Raw genomic sequence first — 15,353 nt, forward strand, 5'->3', positions numbered from 1 at the left:
TTTTTATTTCGATGTAAATGAGATGTGAAACCAAAATTTGTAGTCCAGTTTGGCGCCATATAACCTATACTGTGTTGGTGCGGCGTAAAACCCAAATAAATAAATAAATTTACCTGTTATGAATTTTTAAAATAAAGCTGAATATTAAAACAAAAGTATGGTTACTTTGTCTTCAGAAGTGGCCATTTTAATATGAAATGTTTCAATATTTGCTCTGACAGAAGTTGACAAAACTCTCCTTCCTAGCCTGACTGTGCAGAAAATTTTGGACAAATTGCAATGAACACATGCTACACAGCAGACACATTTGTGTTCCAGTACCACCCATTGTTTTCATTTCATTTGGAAAAGTAACACTACAGATTCATATTTATCCACTTGTTATACATAAAATTCACCACTCAGACAGTGTTGGATCCACCTTGTCTGATGAAGCTATGGCCAATGTGGTAATAGAAAAAAGTAATTAATATGAAGTTTTAATACTCATTTTGGTATCAGAAAAAAATTAAATTCTAAATCAAATCATTTTCAACTCTCTTCATGGGATGATTGCCTGTGATTAGTACATTACTCCTATTGTTTTAAGGTCAGACCTTTATTGCTTTTGGGATCTTTGCATTTACATGGACAGTTTTATGCCCCTCCCCCGTAGGGGCGCCATATAGTAATTGCAGCGTCTTCTGTCCGTTCATTTGTTTGTACCTCTCGACTTTGTGTCTAGTCCATAACTTTGTCATCCATTAAGGAATTTAAATGTTACTGGGCACAAATAGTTCCCGAATGAGATGATGTGTCTTGCACAAGATCCGGAACCTTAGCTCAAAGGTCTAGGTTACACTTGAAAGTTAAAGGTCAACAGGGCTTTTTTTCTGTCTAGTCTATAACTCAACCATTCATGAAGGAATTTTGATATTACTGAGCATAAATGTAAATCCATAATCAGATGTGTCAAGCACAAACCCAGAACCCTTAGGCTCAAAGGTCAAGGTCAAAGCTGGAGGTCAAAAATCAGTAGTATCAGTAGTCCATAACACTGTCATCCTTGAAGGGACTTAAATGTTACTTGGCACAAATGTATCCTATATTGAGATGAGGTGTCATACATTACACCCAGACCCCTAGCCCAAACGTCAAAGTTACAATCAGAGGTCAAATGAGAGTGTTTTTTTTTTCTATATGGTCCATAACTCTGTCATTCTTGTCGCAATTTTCATATTACTTGGCGCAAAATGTATCCCATAATGAGTCGATGTGTCATGCTCAACTGCCAGATCCCTAGCCCAAAGGTCAAGGTCACACTCAGAGGTCAGATATCAATAGTTGTTTTTACCTGTCCGACCCATAGCTCTTGTCATATATCAGAGGATTTTAATATTACTTGACACAAATGTTTCCCATAATGTGACAGTGCGTCATGCTTAAAACCCAGATTTATCTATTACAGGCCATGACAGGACAATATGTACATGTATCTTACTGGCTGACGGAATTGCCAGTGTGGGTATTTGGGCAACATTGAATATATATTTAGCTTTGCACAAATGATTGCCAGAGACTCACAATGAAAGTTTAATTATCAAACATGTTACACGATACAATTCATTAATTGTTCTCAGGCCTTTTTTTCATCAATTTTGGAATGCCACCGACACCGGTGGAATTGGGAAAATGCTCTTGGAAATTGTCTTAATTGGGACAATTTGCAATTACCAAAATCTACATAAATGTGTTTTTGTGTGAAATATTAGTGAATTGCATTTCAGGAGTTGTTCAACAGTATTATAATTTACCTAAATATACATACAAATTAGCAAAACTATTTTAAAACAGCAAAAACCCTAACAGGTATAATCATTTGGGAATTTTAAATTCAACATTGGGAAAAAAACACACTTTTTTGCATTGGGATTACCTCCTTTTACAGGAGGTAGATTTATAGGGGAAAAAAGCCCTGGTTCTATGACTGACATCTTTTGCTTTAGAAGGCCATATTGTGTGTATATGAATATATAAATGGTCATAAATTGTAGCTGTTAACTAGTATTGACAGCAAACTTGTAAGAAAATATTTAGGATCTGTTCTATTCTTGTTCTATACTTTTATTTATTATCCATTAATGAGGGTAGTATTACCAAGTTTGGTCTTAGAAGATAACAGAGAAAAATAAAATAACCTCAGTAACTCATTAATTTTTTATCTTTACTTAAGAGCTTTGAAAAAACATTTTTGAAATTCCCCTGTTGATGCTTATTTCCTAAAGATAAAGACAATAATTATATTCAGCGAACTGTTCCATCATAAAATGAGCCGCGCCATGAGAAAACCAACATAATGGCTTTGCGACCAGCATGGATCCAGACCAGCCTGCGCATCCGCGCGGTCTGGTCGGGATCCATGCTGTTCGCTAACAGTTTCTCTAATTGCAATAGGCTTTGAAAACGAACAGCATGGATCCTGACCAGACTTCACAGATGCGCAAGCTGGTCTGGATCCATGCTGGTCGCAAAGCCATTATGTTGGTTTTCCCATGGCACGGCGCAAATATCTTTGAAGCAAAAGAAACACTATTGTATCAAAGGGAGAGTTTTGTCTGAAGTTAAATTAATTATTTAATGAAGATCAAAAGTTTCAGTAACCTTGAAAGGAAAAAAAGCAGGATTCTGGATTATCCTCTTTCTGCTTGACTACATGCAGGTCTGTAAAAGGAGAGACTTTTAATTAACTGTAAAATAATAAATATCTATGGGAGATTAATTTTATGTGTTAATTTCGTGGTTATATAAAAAGGCCTGCAGGAAACACTACTATTAAACAAAGACTACCAAAACTGTGTGTTATTACACAATACATTTACTGTGTATTAGTTAGAAAATACACACATGTGTGTTACCGCCTGTATTCATCAAGCTTGGGAAATCTCCGGAACACAATTTGGGTAAGCCGAACAAGTCCTAAGAGGCGAGTTTGCACCCAACAGTCGTTTCTGGTGAATTCGCCAAGCATGAATGATACTCGTCTGGTAACAGTGATGTGTATTGTCTAATTAATCGCATATTAAAAAGAAACAATATTATATTTGTTTTAAAAAATATTTTTCTCTCTATTACTCCCGTAGTAAGAAAACACCAGTATAATGAATTTACATTAAGCGTGATCTGCACAAATCATGCTGAAATGGGTTCTTAATTTGACATGGTTCACTTACTGAAGCAACAGTACAGCATAAAATCAGCCATTCACTACATGTTTTTATACTTTGCTTTTTTTTATGATGTTTTTTTTTTGATGAAGGAAAAATTAATATCAGTAACTTTAATTTTTGAGTTGTTAGAGTTTTGATTTTTAAATCCCCTTTTTCGTGATCTTTTATTCCTAAAATAAGACAAAGTTATTTAGTCAAACTTTCCTTTTCGATGAAAACCAAATATTGTTTGCGACAGTGGTATAGACACTGACCGTTATGTCGGATCCAGTTGCTACTTTTATTAAATTGCAAAAGATTAAAGCGATCAGATTCAGTGCTCAATCTGATATTGTCCTGCATTATGTTGTTTCCATACGCAAATACGACAAAACATATTTATCAAGGGATAACTTACCTATTATTATATAATGAAATAAAAACTAAAAAAAGTCGAGGATTCATTTTTTTTGCTTCTCAGTCGTCTTAGGCAGGCTTTCTTTCCGTAAATATACATATCTATGGAATTTATATTTTTAATATGTATTTACCTGTTATCATATAATTTTAAGTAGTCAGAATCACATACAAAGTACACCAAGTTTATCCCTATTAGAAGTTATAAAGTTGTTAGCTATATATAGGGGAATCATAGAAATTGGACAAACAAGCCTCAAGAGGCGAGTTTGCGCCAACAGTACGTTCCTGAGATTCGCCCAAGCATGATGATACTCCCTGGTAACATGTGAGTGTGTATTGTCTAATTTATCGCATGATTAAAAAGAGCAATTTTAATTTCTTTTAAAAATATTTTTCCTCTCTATTGAGCTTCCCGTAGAAACACCATATAAGAATTTACATAAGCGTGATCTGCACAAATCACTGCTGAATGGGGTTCTCTAATTTGACATGGGTTCAGCTTACTGTAGCAACAGATACATGCATGAAAATCAGCCATTCACTACATGTTTTTATGACGTTGCATTCGTGTTTTATTATTGTTTTTATTTGATGTGAAGAATGGAAATTAACATGCACGCTAAGCTGTTAATTTTTGGAGGGGATTGTGTGAGTGTGTGTGTGTTTGTGGGGGGGGGGATACTCCCCTTTCCAAAGTTCAGTGAGCATCCATTTGTGATATCCTAAAATTGAGACAACAGTCATCTTAGTCAAAACTTCTGGCCCTTTTCGATTGCAAAACTTTGTCAATAGTATTTGTAATTACTGAAGTGGTTGGGGCAAATAATATTCTGATTAAAAGCTGTCAGATTGCTTTTTTAATTAACAAATTCAAAAGATGACACTGTCTCAAATATTCATGCTCAGATATGTCAAAATTACGACAAACATTACCTCATTCCCAGGTATACACTTACCTTTATTATCCCCCGACGAAAGTCGGAGGGATATAGTTTTGGCGTTGTCCGTCATTCCGTCCGTCTTTCCGTCTGTCCATCCGTCCTTCCGTCCGTCCGTCCGTCCGGAGCCATATCTAGGAAATGGTTGGGAATATTTATTTAAAACTTCATATACCTGTTCACCACTATGAGTTCTTGCGGCCCGTCAAGTTTCAGTCAGATTGCCCAAGTAACACCAGAGTTATGGCCCTTAGAAGTTTCTAGTGTTAACTATATAGGGTACTATAAATATGGCAAGGACTTCGGACACTTTCTGTATGAATTTGCCTACTCCAGGAGTGAAAAATAAACTACTAATCAAATTTTCAATATTTGTTTCATAAAACGGTGCTTTTTGTTTAAATAGAATTATGTACCCTGTTATATACATATAAAAGCTATTTTGCTTTATACAACGTTGTTACCCCCAGTGCATCAGAACTATATTTGGCCAGCATATGTAGATATTAATTATACACATTTTCTGTGATTATTATGTTGATGCAAGGGGTGGAACAGTACTTTTAAACACAAAATATAACTACAGGGTGTTTCCAAATGTTAAGCAACCAATACTTTCTATATTGACTTTAAATAATTTGATAGTCACATATTTTTACATCTGTTTGTAACTATACAAATGTTTGAAAGGGTACATGTTATACACGTATAGTAGTGAGACAAGCAAATATTGTGAATTCATTATTATCCGCTGGGTTAAATTTTCATTGGCTTATCCTGGCTGTTTGTTGCAGTAGATTGGTGTTTATGTGCTGTAGAATACTAGCAACACACCAGATAATCATCTGCATGCCCTCCTCGCGACGCGCACGCCACTAGCGATGAGGATGTTACTTTTTTCCATTTTGTTTTTATTATTTTTTCTGTATTTTTTATACATATTTCATTTCTTTATTTTTTCATCTTCTGTGCATTTATTAGCTCACCTGTCACAAAGTGACAAGGTGAGCTTTTGTGATCGCGCGGTGTCCGTCGTCCGTCCGTCCGTGCGTGCGTGCGTGCGTCCGTCCGTCCGTCCGTAAACTTTTGCTTGTGACCACTCTAGAGGTCACATTTTTCATGGGATCTTTATGAAAGTTGGTCAGAATGTTCATCTTGATGATATCTTGGTCAAGTTCGAAACTGGGTCACGTGCCATCAAAAACTAGGTCAGTAGATCTAAAAATAGAAAAACCTTGTGACCTCTCTAGAGGCCATATATTTCACAAGATCTTCATGAAACTTGGTCAGAGTGTTCACCTTGATGATATCTAGGTCAAGTTTGAAACTGGGTCACGTGCCATCAAAAACTAGGTCAGTAGGTCTAAAAATAGAAAAACCTTGTGACCTCTCTAGAGGCCATATATTTCACAAGATCTTCAAGAAAATTGGTCAGAACGTTCACCTTGATAATATCTAGATCAAGTTCGAAACTGGGTCACGTGCCATCAAAAAGTAGGTCAGTAGGTCAAATAATAGAAAAACCTTGTGACCTCTCTAGAGGCCATATTTTTCATGGGATATATATGAAAGTTGATCTGAATGTTCATCTTGATGATATCTAGGTCAAGTTCGAAACTGGGTCATGTGCATTCAAAAACTAGGTCAGTAGGTCTAAAAATAGAAAAACCTTATGACCTCTCTAGAGGCCATATATTTCATGAGATCTTCATGAAAATTGGTCAGAATGTTCACCTTAATGATATCTAGGTCAAGTTCGAAACTGGGTCACGTGCCTTCAAAAACTAGGTCAGTAGGTCAAATAATAGAAAAACCTTGTGACCTCTCTAGAGGCCATATTTTTCATGGGATCTGTATGAAAATTGGTCTGAATGTTCATCTTGATGATATCTAGGTCAAGTTCGAAAGTGGGTCACGTGCCGTCAAAAACTAGGTCAGTAGGTCAAATAATAGAAAAACCTTGTGACCTCTCTTAAGGCCATATTTTTCATGGGATCTGTATGAAAATTGGTCTGAATGTTCATGTTGATGATATCTAGGTCAAGTTCAAAAGAGGTTCATGTACGGTCAAAAACTAGTTCATTAGGTCTAAAAATAGAAAAACCTTGTGACCTCTCTAGAGACCATACTTGTGAATGGATCTCCATAAAAATTGGTCAGAATGTTCACCTTGATGATATCTAGGTCAAGTTTGAAACTGGGTCATGTGCCTTAAAAAACTAGGTCAGTAGGTCAAATAATAAAAAAACCTTGTGACCTCTCTAGAGGCCATACTTTTCATGGGATCTGTATGAAAGTTGGTCTGAATGTTCATCTTGATGATATCTAGGTCAAGTTTGAAACTGGGTCAACTGCGGTCAAAAACTAGGTCAGTAGGTCTAAAATTATTAAAATCTTTTGACCTCTCTAGAGACCATATTTTTCAATGGATCTTCATGAAAATTGGTCAGAATTTTTATCTTGATAATAACTAGGTCAAGTTCGAAAGTGGGTCACATGAGCTAAAAAACTAGGTCACTGTGTCAAATAATAGAAAAAACGACGTCATACTCAAAACTGGGTCATGTGGGAAGAGGTGAGCGATTCAGGACCATCATGGTCCTCTTGTATTTATTTCTTTTAGACACACACTAAATGTCACACGCATTCATTACTTCATGTTCTTCCTTCTGTAAAAACTGAATTGAAGATTGTTCTTTGCGGCGGAATAGGCCTAAACACCACAAAAAGAGGCAATATGCGCACAGCAGTTAATCTGGTCCTGACTATAGTCTAACAAACAGAAATAACGCTTGGCATTGATATGCATGTGATGCAAAGGTCAAGAACGGTAACTTCATGGCAGATCATATCAGTAACGGTTTCACATTCAGTGTGATGCCACGAAAATGATGTGTCAAGTCGTTTTCCATGCAGATGGCATATACAAATACGACCAGACGCGAAAACGAACTAAAAGGTCCAGCTGAGTTTTAGGTGGATTTTTTATGCAGCTAACTGCTTCTTAGTCACTATAGCCCTACAAATGACATATTTCGAATGTGTTTTGCCCACAACTTCAGCCCTGATTAGACATTATCTTTAGATGGGTTTTTGTCAGACATCCCGATTTACTTTTTTCCGATACAGCTTCCTTAGGCAAGACCCACATAGAACTGTCATTTCGGATATATTTTTATTACATGTTTAAGCCAAATGAACCGTGCCATGAGAAAACCAACATAGTGGCTTTGCGACCAGCATGGATCCAGACCAGCCTGCTGTTCGCTTTCAAAGCCTATTAGAATTAGACAGTTAGCGAACAGCATGAATCCTGACTAGACTGCACAGATGCGCAGACTGGTCTGGATCCATGCTGGTCGCAATTGAACTATGTTGGTTTTCTCATGGCGTGGCTCAAATATTTTCTGTGCCACTGGTACTTATCCCAAGCAAGAACCAACCCTACGGCCTTCATAAGATGACTGCCTTTTCTTAGTATTAATGTTATACAGCACACAAATATCTGTCATCACTTATAACAGAGCTATACAGACATGTACATGTACTTAAATAACTACCAGAACCACTGTAATACAATCTGACTAAAGTACATCTCCTATTACGCTACGCATAGGATCTGAGAACGACCTATTCATTGCCTCGTTCTGAAGACCCTTCGCTAGCCAATCAGAGCCTAACTTACAACATCTTGCAAATCTACATGTAGCCTTGACTTTTGATATTTACAATTCTTATGTCGTAACGTATCAGATAGCCGGTTAGTTCAGTCGGTAGGCCACTTGCTTTGTAAGCGAGGGGTCCCGAGTTCAAGCCCTGGAATGACTGCACATTTTTCTTACTCTTTGACATTCGAACAAATCGTCTGATTGGATAAAATAAAAATAGCAATACTGGAAATCCAAAATATACAGAAGACGAATGTGAATGGGTCGTTCTCAGATCTTCGTTTAGAAGATCAAGTACTTAAGTCAGATTGCACTGTAATAAAACTGACCGGTCACTTATACATGTATACCTATTCACACATGTAATGCATCAATAACTTTACATTACGAACAGTGTATAGATAAATCAAGTACAGGTTGTTTGCAAAAATATCATTCTCTTTTTTATCTATTTATAGGATTTTAATCTTAAAATGCTTTTTTCCCCTTAAATAAACAAATTTTGTCACTTTATTCGACTGGAGTTCATATATTTAAAACTTCCGTAAAGTGATGACATTATATTTTTACGGAAATTAAACATTTTATTTTTTCAAGAAAATATACCCTTGCCTAGATAAAATAAGAAAAACATCTTGATAGGAACAGATACAAACCAGTTTCTGCTTTAATAAGTTAACTAACACATTGGTTTATCACAGACTTGAAACGATTTGTGTATTGTTTAAATACTTAATGAGCATTATGCCTTCAAAATGTAGGCTAAAAGCATATGATAGTGTCCGGAGTCCTTTCTGCATCATAACTTTTGATATATTTGACCTTGAACTATGAAACTTTAACAGAATTTAGAGCACTATAATGTGGTTGTGCACACACAATTTCGTATGGATTTCTTTTGTAACTGCAGAGTTATTGCCCTTTAATTGTCTAAAAATCCACATATTTGTACATAAGAAACTTGCCATTTGGCAGAATTTCATTAAATTTCTTTCATTCTTTTCTGTGAACATTTATTATAAACATGCGAAGTTGCGCACCCACACCTGGTCGCCCACTTGCCTTGGTCACCCGGGGTGACCACGGGGTCAAAATTGACCCCGCCCTAGGGGTCACTTGATTTTACATAGGAAAATCTTTAAAAATCTTCTTCTCAAAAACCAGAAGTCCTAGAGCTTAGATATTTGACTTGTAGCATTGCCTACTGGACCTCTACTAAAGTTATTCAAATCATTACCCCGGGGTCAAAATTGACCCCGCCCCATGGGTCACTTGATTTTACCTAGGAAAATCTTCAAAAATTTTCTAAAAATAAACCAGAAGGCCTAGAGCTTAGATATTTCACATGTAGCATTACCTAGTAGACCTCTACAAAATTTGTTCAAATCATCACCCCTGGGGTCAAAATTGACCCCGCCCCAGGGGTCACTTGATTTTACATAGAAAAATCTTCAAAAAATTTCTAAAAATAAACTAGAAGGCCTAGATCTTAGATATTTGACATGTAGCATTGCCTAGTGGACTTCTACAAAATTGGTTCAAATCATGACCCCCGGGATCAAATTGACCCCGCCCCATGGGGTTACTTGTTTGTACATAGAAAAATCTTCAAAATTTTCTTAAAATAAACCAGAAGGCCTAGAGCTTAGATATTTGACATGTAGCATTGCCTAGTGGACCTCTACAAAATTGGTTCAAATCTTGACCCCCAGGGTCAAATTGACCCAGCCCCAGGGGTTACTTGATTGTACATAGGGAAATCTTCATAAATTTGCTAAAAATAAACCAGAAGGCCTAGATCTTAGATATTTGATATGTAACATTTCCTAGTAGACTTCTACAAACTTTGTTCAAATCATGATCCCCGAGTTAAAATTGGCCTCGCCCCAGGGTTACTTGATTGTACATTGGAAAATCTTCAAAATTTTCTTAAGGTATTAGAGCACTAATAGTAATGTTACAAAATGGCCTTTGCTTGGTATATTCTTAAAGGTAACCGTGTTTTGCACTAATTTGCAATTTTTAAACAACTTTTACTGTGCCGTTTTTTTATATATTTTATGGTATCTCCTTAAGCTCAAGTACAGATTAATTTCAAATTGATAGCCACAATCCAAAACGTTTGCAGAGAACTCATTTTACCATTAATTTAAATTAATGAAACATCAAACTATTGGTAAACAACAATAAAACACAAAATAAAAATGTCAATATCATTTTTTTTCTATGTTGCCTCAAGTAAATGGATTTAAAGAGACAGAATTCATACTTCAATATTGAAAAAATGAGGTCGAATGCTGTGTTTCTGTTTTGAATTTTGCTAACTCCATTTAAATATAACCTTAGGGCAGACGTAAACCTACCTAAATTTCTTCCACAATATATAAGCTAAGAGTGAAAGCAAAATAGAGAACTTTCACCGTGTGTAACTCAATATTTTTAAAGATGTGTAACTCTACCCCTTCTGTTTAAGTAGTAAAATTGGTCCAAATAGGGCTTGAACCTACGCTCCCCTAAGAATTGCTGTCAAAGTAGGTGTATGGTAGGAATTGAATACTCTTCAAAATGGAGGTTCTCTATTAGTGATCTAATACCTTAAGATAAACCAGAAGGCCTAGAGCTTAGATATTTGACATGTAGCATTGCCTAGTGGACCTCTACAAAATTGGTTCAAATCTTGACCCCCCCAGGGTCAAATTGACCCAGCCCCAGGGGTTACTTAATTGTACATAGGGAAATCTTCATAAATTTGCTAAAAATAAACCAGAAGGCCTAGATCTTAGATTTTTGATATGTAACATTTCCTAGACTAAGTAGACTTCTACAAACTTTGTTCAAATCATGATCCCCGGGGTAAAATTGGCCCTGCCCCAGGGGTTACTTGATTGTACATCGGAAAATCTTCCAAAAAATTTCTAAAAATCATCAGTTTGACATTAGAAACATGTAGCTCATATTACTCTGGTGAGCGATCCAGGGTCATCATGACCCTCTTGTTTTTCATTTTTAATTTTCCATCAATATTTATAATCAACATGTGAAATTTTGTTTCCTCTCCAGTTCCCCGGCACCCCCACACCCTTAAAAAATAAACATATATACATATATATATTTCCATTTTTTTTTTTTTTTTTTTTTTTAAATGTTCATACCTTCAACATGTTAAGTTGTGTCTGCACAAGCCTTGCCCTCAGTCATGTTCAAGATATCTTACCAGTGTTCTCATAAGGACATCTGTACATGTTAAACAACAACACCTGGTGCCAAACCACTCAAAGACAATATTTCGTTCCAGTTAAACTTCAAGCTCATATTTCAATTAACTGCATTTAATTTTAAAAGCTAAGCTTATTACAGTAAGCATATCCCATTCAAAATAAATTCTTTAGTCAGGATCCAAGTATCATACATTTATTATGTACTCTTTAATTAAACATTTGTTTTCTGTTAAATTGATTTTGACTAATGAAATTATTTGCTTCTTATTAACATCCTTAACTTTTTGCCGGATATATTTTTTTGCCATTCCTCACCACAAACCCTTTCGGCGGGGGATACCAATTCATTGAATTTGCTTGTTCCCTGTACTTTTTTGAATTGGTGGTCTCTGACCTCATAGTCAAGAGTGTGTAGTTGTGATCCAGCATTGACAGTTATTGTCAATGTATCAGTGTCCTAACTTTGTTTGAAAAACTCTGTTTGGAAAAAATGTTCCATACCGCAACATAAACATATATTTTTATATATCATCTTTGCAGCCATAGAAACGGAGAGCAATGGAGATTGAGAGCATATCAGAGTATGATTGTGGAGATGGGAGATGCAGAGACATGTTTTGGGAGTTTGTGTATATTGTTGTTATCCCAGGGGCACTGCTGTTTACAATTGTCTTCATTACAAGTGTACTGATGTGCTGCTCTGCCTGTAAGAGGTAAGGCCACCAGATATATTTTTGCCCGTCATTACATGAGAGGTGGAGAATTCATATCAGTACAGATACACCTACGTAAATGATTATTATCACATACATGAATAACTTAACCAACATTTACAAGTAATAAAATCCCACCATCTCTTCTAGTACAAAGATACTGTATTTGATTCTTCAAGTAACCAAGATATTTCTTACTTGATATTGCCCCCTTGAAGAAGAGTGGGGTATATTGTTTTGTTCATTGTTGGTTTGTCTGTAGATCATTTTGTTTATGATAAATACCTAGTGGTCAGGCTTCATAGGATGATTGCATAATGATCAGTAGATGACCTGTATTGATCTGGATGTCAGGAGGTCAAAGTTCAAGGTCACAGTGATCTTGAAACTGAAAAACATTCCTGCTCAATAACTAAAGCATTGGTTGGGCGACAGTTGTCAGACTGTTGTGTGATCAGTAGATGACCCCTTTGTTTTTGGGGTTGTAGATCAAAGGTCAAGGTTACATTCACCTGTAGACTGAAAACAGTTTCCCCTTAATAAATAAAGATCAATCGTGCCTAAGTCAAATGTCAAGGTCACAGCACGCTTATTTGAAACTGAAAATTACACACAAGGTTCCACAGATAGTCTTTCATGAGGGAATGTGTGATTTACAGACAGCTATTGTCTTTTCTTTATATTCACTCAACAGCCTTAATTATGCATTTATTATTCAATGGTCTTTCAGGGCTGTAGTTGAAGGATTTCCATTTGACAGCATGTACTAAATATGTAATATCTACATTCATTGTCTGCAACAGCTGTGTCATTGTTTTATTCTATAAGTATGTAATTGTATACAAAGTTTTGTCTTCTGATATTAAATTTCTTTTACAGGAAGAAGGCAGACCCCATTAATGATGAGTAAGTATAGTCCTCTAAATATCTACAGGTTAATGTTTTAACCCTTACCCTGCTGTATTTCTATAATGGACTGGTCCATCTTTCAATTTGGACCATACCATTTATTATTCAAAGGGGTTTGCACTGAAAATTTACTGACTGAATAGCGAACAGTGCTGATCATGATCAGACTGCACGGATGTGCAGGCTGATCTTGGTCTGCACTGGTCGCAAAGGCAGAATCATCTGCCACCAGCAGGTTAACGTTTTAAGTCATTTCAAAACATTGCCATGGTTTTATGGTGAAAATTTAAGTTCTTACCAATTAAACCTTAGGCAGTTGTACCGGTATATGGTTTGAAGTACAGAGTAAAATTCTTTTGTATTATATGTTACAGGTCATTTTCTGATTTTATTTGTATGTTTTAAGTTACACTGATTTTCCAACTTTAAAGTGGAGGAAGACCCTAGGTGCCTGTCTGAAGATTATTTCAGACAGAAGCAGGCACCGCTTTCTTCTGAAAGCCAGCTTAAGGTAGTTCTGCACATTTGATAAATCGGAAGTGATGGTGTAACGTCATTTATCTGGAAAACTTAGAATAAAGCCTGGATTCGGCGTACGGAAATGAAAATCATTTTATGAATTAATGGCAATCAGTGAGTAAATGTATATACAATGACAAAATTACTATCTTTCTAAAGTTAAAAAATGATATTAAAACATATATGTGATACGTTGAATAATTCAAAATAATGACTTAAAACCAGCTTGAAATGTGTGGATCACTTTAATCATGGGCAAATTTCTCAAAAATAAGCACACAGACCTATACATTTTATTTTACCATTTCATAGGCCATATGATTATTTACGGCAGTGAGAAGTTTCATTTGAATCTACATTGTAGAAAAATTTCTATTTGCAAAATTGTTATGAAAATTGTGATTTTCCCATCGACTCCCACTTTGAAAACTTGCGTGAGGTCCAAATTTTTTAAATCAGTCTAGCAAAAAATCAAGCTCATGACCCTATCTTTTTTATTCGCTGACTTTTCTAAGCATATTCTGAAGTTTTGAAAAATCAGGGTTTAATCAAATTCTACATGTTAGAAAAAATTTTCATCCAAACGTGCAGAACTACCTCCATAGCATCCTCATATGAAAAATGTATATGTCCGAAGCTGGGTTTCAAACCCACTGCAGGGCAAGTGATTCAAAGTCAGTGACAACAATCTCTTGACCACAGAGACCATGTTTCTGTTTAATCTGTAAAATTTGAAGTTGTTCGTATGGTTGAATTTGAAAATATGAAGATGACTACATAATATTTCAAGGTAAATAAATGTATCTGTATGTTTTTTATTTGAAGGACTCAGTTGATTGGTTATAACTCAATTCGCCGTGCTTCTCTGAGTTTGCGTCAGTTATCACACAACAGGGATACGCCATTGCTATCAAGCCGAGCCAATAGAGATGCTCGCACTGCCTCACTGAATCTTGATAGAGATCAGCGTTATCGCAGAGGTGCCCGGGGAACTGCGAGTGCACCAGGGACACTACAGAGGTCAGTTGTTCATCATGAGCAGGTTTAAATACCAACCACAGAATAACTGTAATCTATTGTGTTTCTGTGATTGTAATTATACATGACTAGCATAAAAAGTTGAGGAAATCAATATCTTTTTTGCTTTTACAGCAACAAATTCATAGTGACATTTTTGAGGCAAAGTCTTTCGTGTTTACCTTTTTTAATACTTTATTGAATTAATGTTGCTACTTTTAGTTAAGTTTAGACTACATTTTCTTTCTATACTGCAAGACATTTATTTAGTGGTATTTTTAAAACTTCAAAATATACTAAAAAGTATGGAATGGATTCAGATTTAAAACAGTTTGTAGATCATGCTGTGAAAATACAATTACTGAGGAATGGCCTTAAACTGTCCTGTCATTTTGTAGTATAGCTGTTTTATTAGCTTCCATGAGACACTTTGCATCTTGCTTATGCCAATGGTTCCATTTTTCCAAGTCTGCAGAAGTCATTTTTACCCAAATCATATCATAAATCTGTCAAGATATTCAGAAGGTGCTAGGAAGGGTATAGGCTTTAACTGGTCTTTGATGTTTATGCCCTCTTCAAGAAGGAGAAGGGTATATTGTTTTGCAGATGTCGGTCAGTCTTTATGTGGACCAATCCGTTTCCGGATGATAACTCGAGAACGCTTGGGCCAAGCATCATGAAAGTTGATAGGGAGGTTGATCATAACCAGCAGATAACCCCTATTAATTTTGAGGTCAGTAGGTCAAAGGTCAAGGTCACAGTGACC

The 15,353-nt window shown here is 35.9% G+C and overlaps 1 protein-coding gene across 1 annotated transcript in view; it reads left to right on the forward strand.

The window, feature by feature from the left end:
- The window catches only part of LOC123546810 (uncharacterized), a 60,535-nt gene that overhangs the window by 14,557 nt on the left and 30,625 nt on the right, over positions 1-15,353 (forward strand). Inside the window, exons 2-4 of the mRNA XM_045333381.2 lie at positions 11,970-12,142; positions 13,022-13,048; positions 14,396-14,590. Of these exons, the coding sequence (XP_045189316.1) occupies positions 11,988-12,142; positions 13,022-13,048; positions 14,396-14,590 (377 nt within the window). The 5' untranslated portion in view covers positions 11,970-11,987. The remainder of the gene's footprint in view (positions 1-11,969; positions 12,143-13,021; positions 13,049-14,395; positions 14,591-15,353) is intronic.

This window comes from Mercenaria mercenaria, chromosome 9 (assembly GCF_021730395.1).
Source record: "Mercenaria mercenaria strain notata chromosome 9, MADL_Memer_1, whole genome shotgun sequence".
Classification (NCBI taxonomy): Eukaryota; Metazoa; Mollusca; class Bivalvia; order Venerida; family Veneridae; genus Mercenaria; species Mercenaria mercenaria.